The sequence below is a fragment of the Thermobia domestica genome, chromosome 4, assembly GCF_964235325.1.
Source record: "Thermobia domestica chromosome 4, izTheDome1.hap1.1, whole genome shotgun sequence".
In the NCBI taxonomy this organism is placed as follows: Eukaryota; Metazoa; Arthropoda; class Insecta; order Zygentoma; family Lepismatidae; genus Thermobia; species Thermobia domestica.
In genome coordinates this window covers 6,283,938-6,297,129 of record NC_137457.1, presented here as the reverse complement: position 1 = coordinate 6,297,129, position 13,192 = coordinate 6,283,938, and the positions used below count along the sequence as shown (strand labels likewise).

The 13,192-nt window shown below is 32.7% G+C and overlaps 1 protein-coding gene across 1 annotated transcript in view; it reads right to left on the bottom strand.

The window, feature by feature from the left end:
- The window catches only part of LOC145683692 (uncharacterized), a 246,666-nt gene that overhangs the window by 153,348 nt on the left and 80,126 nt on the right, over positions 1–13,192 (bottom strand). The window contains exons 28-30 of the mRNA XM_081755055.1: positions 12,406–12,444; positions 10,804–10,860; positions 6,208–6,231 (exon numbers count right to left, since the gene is read on the bottom strand). Coding sequence (XP_081611181.1) covers positions 6,208–6,231; positions 10,804–10,860; positions 12,406–12,444 — 120 coding nt within the window. The remainder of the gene's footprint in view (positions 1–6,207; positions 6,232–10,803; positions 10,861–12,405; positions 12,445–13,192) is intronic.

Here is a 13,192-nt window from a genome sequence, read left to right as displayed (position 1 = left end):
AGGAGGACATATTTATGAGCCAATCAGATTCGTTCTTTCAGTTTTGACAATTTTAATTACATTACATTTGTAACGTTTAATGATCCAACTTTCACTTGAGAGGTAAACTTTAATTGGCACTCCTATGTATTCAAATGAGTAACTTTCAGTTTTGAGAAACATAAACTTTTAATTGGCTACCTGCTATTCAATTCACCTGGTTTTACCTCTTCTTTCTTCTCTGCTTTATCCAATATCTTTCTCCATACATCACGTATATTTAGTCTACTATCCCAGTTAATAAGTTTCTCGTTCTCTTTCTTCTGTATCCATTCTGCCTCTTTCCATTTTCTTATAATGCTTCTTCTCTCTCTTTCCAGCCCCTCTACACCTTCCCAGTCTATTTCATGTTCTGTCTCCTTCCCATGTTTATATATTGCGTTACTATCCCTCTTATGGAGGAAGATATTCTAGAATTACTTCAACTGAAGAGTGCATACAACTACAAGAAAACCTACAGTGAGTTCAAACATGATGCCATGACAACAAATTACTGTATCCAAGAGCGAATCCCTTTCTTTTACGAGGAAAAAGAAATCCCATCACCTTTCACTATACATTGAAAGAAACCAAACTGTCTAAACCAAATACTGTTAAAGATTTAGGCGTTGTTTTTAATCTTGAACTAAATTTCAATCAACACATAAATATGATACCAAACACCGCATATAGAAACTTAGGTTTAATTTATAGAATATTGCAAGACTTCTTCAGTGAGACAACGTTTGCAACACTTCATTTTACATATGTTAGATCAAAATTAGAATATTGTTCCCATAATATGGATCCCGAAGAATAGAAAACATCCAAATGAAATTCTTGAAAATGCTTACATATGAGAAAACTAGTTATTATTCCAAATATTTTTCCTGCAATGATCTAGTAAACAACTTTAATTTTCAAACTCTAGAAAAAAAAAAAAAAGATGGATGTTGGACTTGTTATTCTTATACAAGTTATTAAATAAGATTGATTGTATAGAGCTGGTCTCGAAAATATTACTGCAATTTCCACTTGCAAAATCAGAGTAGAGAATGCAGGGACATTTTATTGTGCGAAAGCCAGAAGCATTATTTAAATCCCCTATGTGGAGGCTGTGTACATTATACAATGACATTGTAAATAAGCTTGATGAAGTTGATGTGTTTAGTCTTTCAGAAAACAGGTTCAGATCATACGTGGAACAAAAAATTTTCTGTAGAAATAATTACACTTGATAAGTATTAGTTCCAGATAATAAAAACGTCTTCTACAAAATGCTAGTTCTAGGCCATACAAATAATCCTTCTTAATAAGTATTAGCCCTAGTTCATAAAAATAAGTCTTTATCCAAAGTACTAGTTCTAGACCATACAAACAAACCCACGTAGTAGGTATTAGTTCCAGATAATAAACATAAGTCTTCCTACAAATACTAGTTCTAGGCCATACAGACTAGAACACTTAATAAGTATCATAAAAATAATTCTTCTTTAAAAGTAATAGTTCTAGCAGGCAATACAAGCAAGCTTTCTTAATAGGTAACCGTTCTAGATCATAAAAATAAGAGTTTCTACAAAGCACTAGTTTTAGGCCATACAAACAAGTACACTTAATAAGTATTAGTTCCACATAATAAAAATATGTCTTCTTAGAAATACAAGTTCTAGGCTATACAAACAAACCGTTTTAATAAGTATTAGTTCTAGATAACAAAAATAAGTCTTCCTACAAAGTACTAGATATACCTTACAGCAAGTTAATAGAAACTGTAACGTTTCAAAAGATAACTTCGATAAACCAGCATTTTGGTTTGTCAACCCAATAATTCACGTGAGTAAATGTTCTTTCTCCTCTTAAAATGAAACGAGATTGTAGAACTTTGCGTTTTACTAGATTTTTCCAATAAAATGTATTTTATATATACTTCATTTTGTGAAAATTATAAAATCTGATACAATACTTTAAGATTTGTAGGCCAAGTTTAATGTAGGCAATATTATATAAATATATAACATAAACTATTTTCTTTTTTAATCAAGAAACATTAAAATAGTCTCTACGAAAAGATCAGTAAAATTTAACAATTAAAATCCTGCTAAGTTCAAAGTTCGTTCGTTCACTATTTACGTTCTATTTCGAGACTATATAGGACGTACACCTATGTCTTAAGACAGAATATGAACCACTGTAATGCGATCAAATTTTGTTAATACTCTCCATTAGGAATTAGACACAGGACCATGAGTACCAAAGGAGCATGAATTAGCTACTAGAATAGCGGGAAACGCTAATTTCATAGTATAAAAAAAATTTCGAAATGTATCAATGGTGTGAGAAATTAAGATAGTATAGATAGTCAATAGCCATATTGTTTTAGAACTTTACGGTGTTTCAAGCAATGAAATCTAAAATGAACTATGCTCGTGAATAACTCTACGTTGAACATTTTGAATTTTTTACTTTTATTTTATTTTTTTTTTTTTTTTTAAGGAACGAGACTGTTCCTATTTTGCAGACAGAATACAACATGCTTCAAATTAATATAAAGCTGCTATGATAGAAGGGAAACCACTGGAAGAAATAATATTGATAGTACAAATTGTTATACAGCGTGTTATAAAAATGTATCACAATAGTTTGGGAACATGTTCCTTACATCAAAATAAGAAGAGAAGTTCGTATAGACCTGAGATCAAAAGTGGATAGTTTCGAAGTTATAGTGTGTGAAAAACGTGAAACAAGTGAACTTTAAAAGTTCATAGCTCCACTACTATGGAACCTATCGTAGTCGGGTCAAGACATCACTGACAAACTGGTACACATCCTTGTTTAAGAATGCTTCAGTACTTGCACCCCAATTTTTAGAAAGATAGGTTGAGAATGATCAAATACTCCCAAACAACTCTCTAAAAATGATTGTGCAAGTGCAGGAGGTTCTGAAAGATGGATATTTGGATAGTTCACATATTAGTTCCTTACTGATGTCTTGACTCGAGTACGATCAGTCGTATAGTAGTGGAACTATGGAGTTTTAAAGTTCATTTTCTCACGTTTTTGGCACCCTATAACTACGAAACTGTGCACTTCCAACCACGGGTCGATGTGAATATGCTTTTATTTCAATATCAGGAATCTATTCCGAAAATATTGTGACATTTTTTGTAACACCCTGTATACATAAAACATTGTTAGATCAAAATGTTATATTTCACAACCGTTAGGTTATTGCATGAAATTCATTGAGTTAAAAATATATAAATTATTCAACGTATCATTCTGTAAGAATTTTCATTATTGATTTTCTGTAAAAAGTGTGTAGCACAAAAAAGTAAAACAATCTGGTAATTGACCTGTAATCCTTTATGTGTTGATGTGTGACTCAGATATTAAGTCTTTGCTAGAGCTATGAAAACACTACTATTCTTTTCAATCTTATTGAAAACATTAATTGTGTAATATTTTTGTTGAAAAATAACTATCTTTTTTAAAAATAACACTTGAGAAATTTAGATTTTTATACCAGTTTGTAAAAATTTATTTTGTAATGATATTCTTGTGTCTTTGAATATGTATAAAATTCAAATTGAATTAATGATTATCTATAATAGTCACAAGAGTAATTCTAGGGTTACTTCCTGCGCTAAGATTTTATTAATTGATTTTGACCTTTCGAACACCATCTTCAGAGCATTCTTTAAGTACATCTTTCTTCCGTTTAGAGGAAGATTTTGTAACCCTTAATAAAGATCAAATAAAAGGAGTTACATGGTTAACTAATTACTTATTATAAGAACACCAAGTTTGTAGAAATACTAAAGAGATGTAGAGTGCAAATCGATAATAAATGTTTAACATTTGAAACACAGTCAAAAGATTTGGTTATCGACGAATTATGTTGCAAAACTTTATGTTTACCAGTGGATTAAAAAAAAGTTACTCGCAGTGTATTGTGGTAAACATAGAATCTACTTCAGTAATGTTGAAAATAGTGTATCATACTTTGAAGGCATAGCTCAATTCTCCTACGTATTTTTACAATTGATGATTGATAATGGGCCTATCCGATTTGCCGTATCAAATGTTCAGATCAAAAGCCACGTTGAATGCTATATCAAGTCTGAAGATTCCAAATCCAGATGTGAGATGTTTCAAGCACGTAGCGTCTGTGTGGGATGCCTTGGGTAATTTACAGAAGGTGCATGTATTTTATCATCATTATTGGTTTGACTATAACAACTTGACTTTTGACAACGTTCTATTCATATTTAACTTACGTATTATACATCGTTTTTAAAATCTTCATTATGTCGTTGCAATAATCTTTCAATTTGCCATCTCCTTATTATAGTACTTAAGATATTTGGACGACTTCAAGTTTTTATTGTCCTTCCATCGACTTTAACGTTCATGTTTCGTGATTTTTTACCATGTTCCATCAATTTCAGGATAATATTTTCTCTAAACGTAGAATCCATATTTCCATTGACATCAACGTTAATGTTTCGTGCTTTTTGACTATACTTAATTCATTTGAAGACAATTTTCCTTTCGAATATAGAATATACATAGTTTCTTCTATGCTGAAGCTGAGTTTCAGCCATTTCCCTCTTTTGTTTTTTGAGATAAGTGGAGGAAATTTTTGTTTTTCATTGATTTTCTATTGATTTTCCATTGACATTAATATTAATGTTTCGTGCTTTTTGACTATATTTTATCCATTTTATTAAAATTTTATTTTGGAATATAGGATATACATAGTTTCTTCTATATTGAAGCTGAGTTTCAGCCATTTTTCTATTTTCCTTTCTTTTGTTTTTTATTTATTTATTTATTTATTTATTTATTTATTTATTTATTTGAGATAAGTGGAGGAATTATTTGTTTTTCATTTATTTGCTATTGATTTTCCATTGGCATTAATGTTAATATTTCTTGCTTTTTGACTATCTTTCATCCATTTGAGAACAATATCCTTTTGGTATATCGAATGTACCTAGCCTCTACTACATTTGAGCTGAATTTCAGCCATCTCCCCCAATGTCTGTGCACAGCATTGGAACCAAATGGACACTTTTGTATAACTTTTAGGATAAAGTTCCTCAGTACTGTAATTGTCTCAGGTCTATCCTCATAGTGAAAAATTGAACCACTTTTCAATGTGTCTCTGTACTTGCCATCCGCAGGAAACAAGTGATTTACCAAACAACACTTCCATTCCTAACATTGTAACACACACCTCTATCTGCTCAACAGAACTCTGACAGACATTTGAGGACACAGTTTGTTACAATGTTACGCGAATTGTCTTTCTTGTGCAGTATACATCTCTGTTGAATTGAAAGAAATTCTAGCTTTATTCCTGTCTGTGTCGGACATTTGCGTAACTTAATATACACATACATAGAGATAAAAAAAAATGAATATTTCCATTATTTTTCCACAACAAATACCTACATCCTCTATGGAACGAGTTTCCAAACGCACTGCATAAACATTTCCTAAAGATCGGTTTCATTAAGTTATTTTGTTCTTGCCTTCTTTTTCCAACACATTAGCCGTCGCAAGATCTGCACTTAGCTCACGCTAGTTTTAAATACTGGTCCTCGCGAACAGTGGAGTACGGAAGATTTCATGAGCTGAAATACTTAATCGCATAGGTTTCCAAGACTCTAGTTGTTTGTGACTTGCTTTGAAGTGGCTGCTTTTTTTTTTTTCAGTAGCGACGAAATTAGAAGTTTAGAGGAGACTCAGTTATGGAGTAAATTGTTTCCGATTTGAATTCTCAATAGGTTTGGCAACAATGAACTATCGTTCCCCTACTCTTCCGTTATCTTTCACTGTTCAATGCTGGTTTTGCCTTTAATTTGGCAAAAAAAAAAGAGAGATTATGAATACATTTAATGACACTTAGTAATATGTTTCTCGGCTTATATCAAATAGAATTAAATTTCTAACAAAACATATGTTTCTTCAAGTAACCTCTGAAAATGATGCTAGAAACGCTGTAAACCTAGTATTTTAAATTCCAAATTTAAGCAGGAACTTCATATAAATATTAATTTTAAAAAATTGTAACCTTTAATTGTATATATATTTCATGCCTCCATACAATATATATAATTGTATATATATTGTATATGTATTTAATTGTAATCTTGTATTAAAAATTGTATATATATTTCATACCTACGCCTCCGCCACCTCCGTATCCTGGAATATGAAATAGAACACTAGTATTACGAGAGAAGAGATTTACTTAAATTTACGAAATGATTTATTGAGAAACTACACACCATGGTCTTTATTGCATAATATATTCAAACTTGTCAATGAATCACTAAAAACTCATAATTATTATCTTTTCTCTACAATTTATTCAAATTTCTAAGATAAATTACTGTATGCCCCATTTTATGTCCTGTATTCTACAATGAATGTGAAGCTTTTAAAATAAATCACTGGTCACTCCCCATTACTCTCTAGTCATTCATTTGATTGTTCCTTAGAAAATCAAGGACGATATATAATGTACAAGTGCAACCGAACTCATCCAATCGGAATCTAACTTGGCAAAATAGTTGACCTTGACTTGATATAAAAAGCTTAAAATATTATGTTCTGCAGGCTTTCGATTCCAGAGTCAAATTTTGATACAGAAAGTGCTATACCGAACTTACCCGATTGAGATTAAATTTGATGTGGTGTAGAAATTTGGCATGCTATAAAAACGCATGAAATATAGCATTGTAAGGGGTTTCGGTCCCCAACTTATGGGTGCTCAAATTTTGATAGAGGATCATACACCAAACCTACTCAATTGAGATCAAACTTGGTGCGGTGATAGAATTTGGCATGCTTTAAAAATATATGAAATATTATGTTGTATAGGCTTTTGGTTCCCAAGTTATTGGCGGTCAAATTTTGATACACAAAATCATACACTGAACTTACCAAATGGAAATCAAACTTGGCGTGGTATTAGAATTTGACACTATAAATATACATGAAAAATTATGTTGTGCGGGATTTTGGTTCCTGAGTTATGGGTGGTCAAATTTTGATACAGAAAGTCATACACCGAACTTACCCGATTGAGATCAAACTTGATGTGGTGTAGGAAATTGGCAGGCTATAAAATGCATGAAATATTATATTTTAAGGGATTTCTGTCCAAAATTTATCGGTGGTCAACTTTTGATACAGAAAGTCATACACCGAACTTACCCGATTGTGATCAAACTTGGCGTAGTGTTAGAATTTGGTATGCTATAAAAATCTATGAAATATTATGCTGTGTAGTATTTCAGTTCCCGAATTATGGATAACCATAGTTCTAAAGCAGTTCATTCCTCGTAATAAATACTGCTTAAATATTAATTAAAGCTAAGTTTTTAACAGAAAACATATCAAAATCAAATAAAAGATGACTCTCTTTTACGACAATGCGCATTTCACTTCTCTATTCTGCAATACATTCAATCGTCTAAATGAATCACTGATGTGTCTAAATTATGGTCTCTATTGAACACTATATTCAAAGTTTTAAAATAAATCACTGACAACTTCGTATTATGAACTCGTTCTTACAACTAACTAGTTCTAAATAATTCAGTAACAAATTCCATCTATGTACTTATTCTACAACTAATTAAGAAAAAATCACTCATAATACACAATTATATTCTTTGTTGTATAATATAATAGCATAAGCATATATTACAAGCTTCGCTGGGTTGAAATGAATAATTTAAATGCACACTGATATTGTTCATTTTCGATCATTTTAATGTAGGTCACCCCTCCTAATCCCCCAAGTGCTGGGGCTGAAAATGAATTTAAACAGCATCAGAAGTGTCACTTTTCATCTCTTTTCATCTCGGCGATGGCAAGAACTATAGATTCAACACTAATATCGGTCATTTTTGACCATTTATATTTATATATTTCCCCCTCCCCCATGTTGTGAGCCATGGCATTGGAAGTGTCACCGTTCATCTCAGCGACCCCAAAAAATGTGGATTCAGCACTAATATCTGCCATTTTCGATGATTTTTAAATATCTCTTCCTCCCCCTTCCCTAAGTTGCGGGTTTGACTTTCGATTTAAACGGGATCAAAAGTATCATTGTTCTTCTAAAGGACCCAGAAAACTATAAATTCGACACTGATACTGGCCATTTTCGATCATTTTTATATATATATCTTTCTTCCCCTCCCCCAAGTGGCTAAAGTAAGTTCTAAAGTAAATGGCTATAACTAGTTGTTTTATTTTTCCTAAAGAGGCCCATACACTATCAATTTTAGCTGATCAGTTCAAGTGTGCTAGAAACTGACTTAACCGATCGTACGATGAACTAAACTGATAGTGTATAGAGTACTGTCAATTCATCGAGTTCAGTTCTTCAGTTCCTTCAGTTCAATTGCTTCAGTTTCATCAGGCGTTCTGTGGAGTGCACTTTTTCTGACAAGCATTATCGTCCTATGTATGTCCTCGCAGCAAGTAGACATTATTATGAGTTCCTTGAAATAACAAAGTTTTGAAACCTACACTTCCTCATCTCCAGTCCCCGATTTCTTGGGGTTCGTTCACTTTCCGCAGTTCCTTCCTATATACCGACCGTAGGCTATTTATTTTTTTAATAACAGTATTGCGTGTCGCCTGAAGTTTCAATTCTTTTAATTTTGCAAGTAACACATCATACTCCTCCCCTCTTTTATACTTATTCGCATAATACACATATTGCATGTCCCAAAATTCGGGATGAGCACGGCAAGGGCGCCGATTTCTCTGTAACTTGGGAGGAGCGTTTATAAAAAAATGCATATAACAATAAAGAATACGTATTCATAAAAATACAAAACAAGAATAAAAAATACAAGAAGTTTGGGGGACCCGGGCCCAACCTTCTCAATGCAATCATGATGATTCATGTGGGTGTACGGAGTAATAAGAAGTGTTTGTAAGAACTATGATCTGCCGAAAGGAGTACTACTGATAATTGGGACAATAGCAGTCTACACAAACACAACCAATTCACAATCCAACGATGGTGCATCCAGTTCCAGCGCCCCTGCTAGCTACGACGTCATTGATGACTTATTTCAATTCAACTGATAATATGGCTGTTGATTTTCACAAATCAGATGAGTTTTTGATGGATTTTATTGTAATTTAGAGTCATGTAAATTTTCTTATGTTACTTATTAGTCTTCAGCGAATAAAATTCAACATTTCAAAATTTACTATAACTAACTTATAATCGTACACACAAGAAAGGGGTTTAAAATCTACAGTGTGAGTTATAGGTTAGCAGCTTTTTTTTTTTTTTTTTTTTTTTTGCGTAAAAAGCTCATTTCTGAAGGCCATCTAGCCTATTTTCTTCAGAGGTTGTTGGCAACACTGTTCGTCGATATAATATTTTCCTAAACTTGCTTTACGTGAATATTATTGAGAAGTTCTAAATATTTTAGCTCTTAACTCCAAAATGAATTATAATGATTCACTTAAATTATTTTGATTTATTCTCAAAATTTCGGCTAAACCTATGGACTTCTTCAAATGCAAGGACAAGACTTTCGTAAAACAAACAAATAAAAAATACAAGTCAATTTTTGAAGTAACACTTTAAATATTTTGATAAAATTCGCAATATTTCACTCCAGATACCGTTAAACTTTAAAGTTTGTCCTCATCTGTAAAGGAGTGAAAAAGGATGAAAAATAGAATGAATGTGATGACCGAAATAACTGTCGAATCCATCGGGCTCCAACGACGATTACTATGTTTTAGGCGCTGCTTAGTTGTTGAGTGTCAATTCCGATAATATTTAACCCAAGTTTAGGTAAAAATAAGCATGTCAACAGGCTCAAGAACTTACAGAGGCAACGTCTTTGTCCTTGCCTGTCATTGTTTTCGTTGTTTATCTAACTCGGTATTTTATTTTGTGATAGAGGTAATGCTAAAAGCTCTCAGTTCTTTATTTACCGACAGGGCAATTCCGATGCCGTTGCTCATACATTTGTTAAATATATAAAGGTCTATGTATTGTATGTTTTACTTGTATCAAAATTCTGAAATATATGGAGTTATTTCTACCAAACTTGGAACATGTTTACCGTGATTTACAATCTAGAAAACAGTGTTGTAGAGTGTGGATACGTAGGGATTATATAAAAATAATCGAAAACTACATATATTAATGTCGAACAAATAGTTTTTGAGGTCGTTGATCTGAGTACTGACACTTTCAATACGTTAAGTCCACGTTGAGCCCTCAGTTTGGACATTTTTCTTCTTAAAAGCTCCCTTGAAAACCTGCTTCAATGCTGTTTCATCACTGGTAGCTACTACTTTTACATTTTACGATTAGAATACATGCAAACCATATAAAGAATATATTAATTTTGCAAATTGAGATTAGGTAATTTTGGTTATGTTTTGTAATGTTTTTACCTAAATTAAAATTATGATAAAAATGAATTAAGAACCGAGATAAGACACTTCCATTTTGCTTTGTCTCTTTCAGTTTTTCCAAAAGATCCGATAGTCGGGAATCATTTTGTTTGATATTATGAATATCTTCTTACAGCTGACAGCAGAAATTAGATATTTAACGTATTTGTTTGGACTATAATGAATATTAAAAGCCAGATGAGTATGTTTTCAGTTCTATATTATCATAAACTTTTACAACCTTTTCATGCAGAAAGGTTTACGAGCCGGAAATATAGCATATGTATTGTTTTGGAGTTATACGACTTATTTAAAGGATTAAATATTTACCGCCACCAGCTCCTGCTGCTCCGATAGCACCGGCCCCGGCCAATGCTCCGCCATATCCTAAAACAAATGATTTTTTAAAGTTATTGCTAAGTATCTTGGTATATAGTTTTCATCTAGTTTTATTATCAAAATTCGATATTTATTCAAACTATAGATTTTCCGTTAACTCTTTTATATACAGTACAACACACTTATTTGCTTGTTTCGATATGTCTAACAACATGTAAGCATTGAAGCATTGTACATAAATGCAAGCGTACTACCAGTATTATGTCTACGAACGATTGCAATTAGAAAAAGAACATATTATTCAGTCTTTGAAGTCTTTGTCTTAACTATTGAAGCTTTCTAGATACAATGACACTAGAGCACTGGTTATTAACTTAATTCCTATTACGACCCACATTTTATCTCATCCTCTTTGTCTAAACTATTGAAGCTTTCTAGATACAGTGACACTAGAGCACTGGTTCACAACTTAATTCCTATTACGATCCACATTTTATCACATCCTCTTTGTCTAAACTATTGAAGCTTTCTAGATACAATGACACTAGAGCACTGGTTCTCAACTTAATTCCTATTACGATCCACACTTTATCACATCCTCTTTGTCTAAACTATTGAAGCTTTCTAGATACAGTGACACTAGAGCACTGGTTCTCAACTTAATTCCTATTACGATCCACATCCCAGTGATCCCATAATAATTTATGGTTTGTAATAAGCTTGTGTGGGATTTTTAATATACCTATTGCAAAGATCTCACGATGTCCATCTATTTCTATAATAGTAGAATCCATTTAGACTTGTTGATAAAGTTATTGAGTATTTTAATTTTCGAGAGGCCGCCACTGTTAAATCATATTGTTGTGAATTTGGTACATTGTTGTGTACGTGTTTAGATCACAAGAAACCGCTAAAAGAAACTTTTTTACGTTTAAAATTTAGGAAACAAATTAAATCCCACACCAAAAATCTACCTTTATAGTGTCCAGTTTGCTGCAAAAAAGATTATTCGCTCACAAACATGCGTGTACAATTCTGCAAAGAACAACAAAGGAGCCTAAACAGAAGCAATCCCTTTTATTGCTGACAGAATAATTTGTCCATTGTTGATTTATCAACAAACGCAACACACCTACTGCGGATTAGTGTTTTGGCTCTGTGAATACCTCAACATCAGAGCATTATAAAAAATAATGACTTGTCGTTTGTTTGACATATAATTTCTTTATTTAATATTTAAAAATATTTTCCGGTATTAGATTCTAATTATATTTATCTCTTAGTGTTAAAGCAAGCTCACACCTTTTGTGATATTAGAAACGATAGAAAGTTACAGAATCCCACGACCCAGCTTAACTCATTATTTGGTGCCCATAAAAGCAGGGTGCTTGAAAATGTAGGCATAACTTCTCAATTTTGCATGCTAAAGTACTACATGCACTTTAGGACAAAAGGGCATGCTAGTTGCCCATTTGGAAGATAAGAGAAGCCCCCTCCTTTCCCAGTAAGGTTTATTCAGCCAGGTTATACCAGCTTCTCTTGAGGTTATGTATGTTCTTTAGCATAATATATAAATTTTAATATGATACCCACCTCCGCCACCACCTGCAACACCAGCAGCTCCAGCACCAGCTATGAAAAGAAGAAAGTCAAACTTGTAATATTTTATGTATTTCAAGAGCTATTAACAAGAGATTCTATTAACAAGAGCTAAAAGAAACCATTAGTATTCTTTAACTGATTTCAGAAAACCACTTCTCACTATCCATTACTGTTTTCTGCGCTATAGCAACCAGCATTTAAATCAGAAGTGGTTTATCAGCTCCGATGTGAATAGAGGTCTAAGGAAGATGGTACCTATTGTTAGAACGATAAATTGATTCTTTTTAAGTTTTTCTATGTCTTATTATTTTTGTTCTACATAGAGAAATATTGAAACCGGAAATTCAAGTGAATTTCTACCATCCATTAATAGAGAGTTAAGGTTGGAGGTGAAATTTATTCTTGGAATGATTAATCGGGAGCAGGTCAAAACTCCCACAGCCAAAACTTCCTCACTCAGAAAATGTCAAAACGCCCACACAATCGGTCATAACTCCCACACAAATGGACAATTCTCCCAAATGCACGAACGGTCAAAACTCCCACACAGGTAAGCGGTCATAACCCCCAACGGTTATAACTCCCACAGAAATGGACAAAACTCCCACACAAATGGACAAAACTACCACACAAATAGACAAAATTCCCCCCACGCAGAAATTGTCGCAACCACCACACAAATGGACAAAAACCCCACACAATCGGACAAATCCCCCACACTGAAATGATCCTGATTGCATGTCTTGTAAATTTCATACACTGAAATATTTTAGAAAAG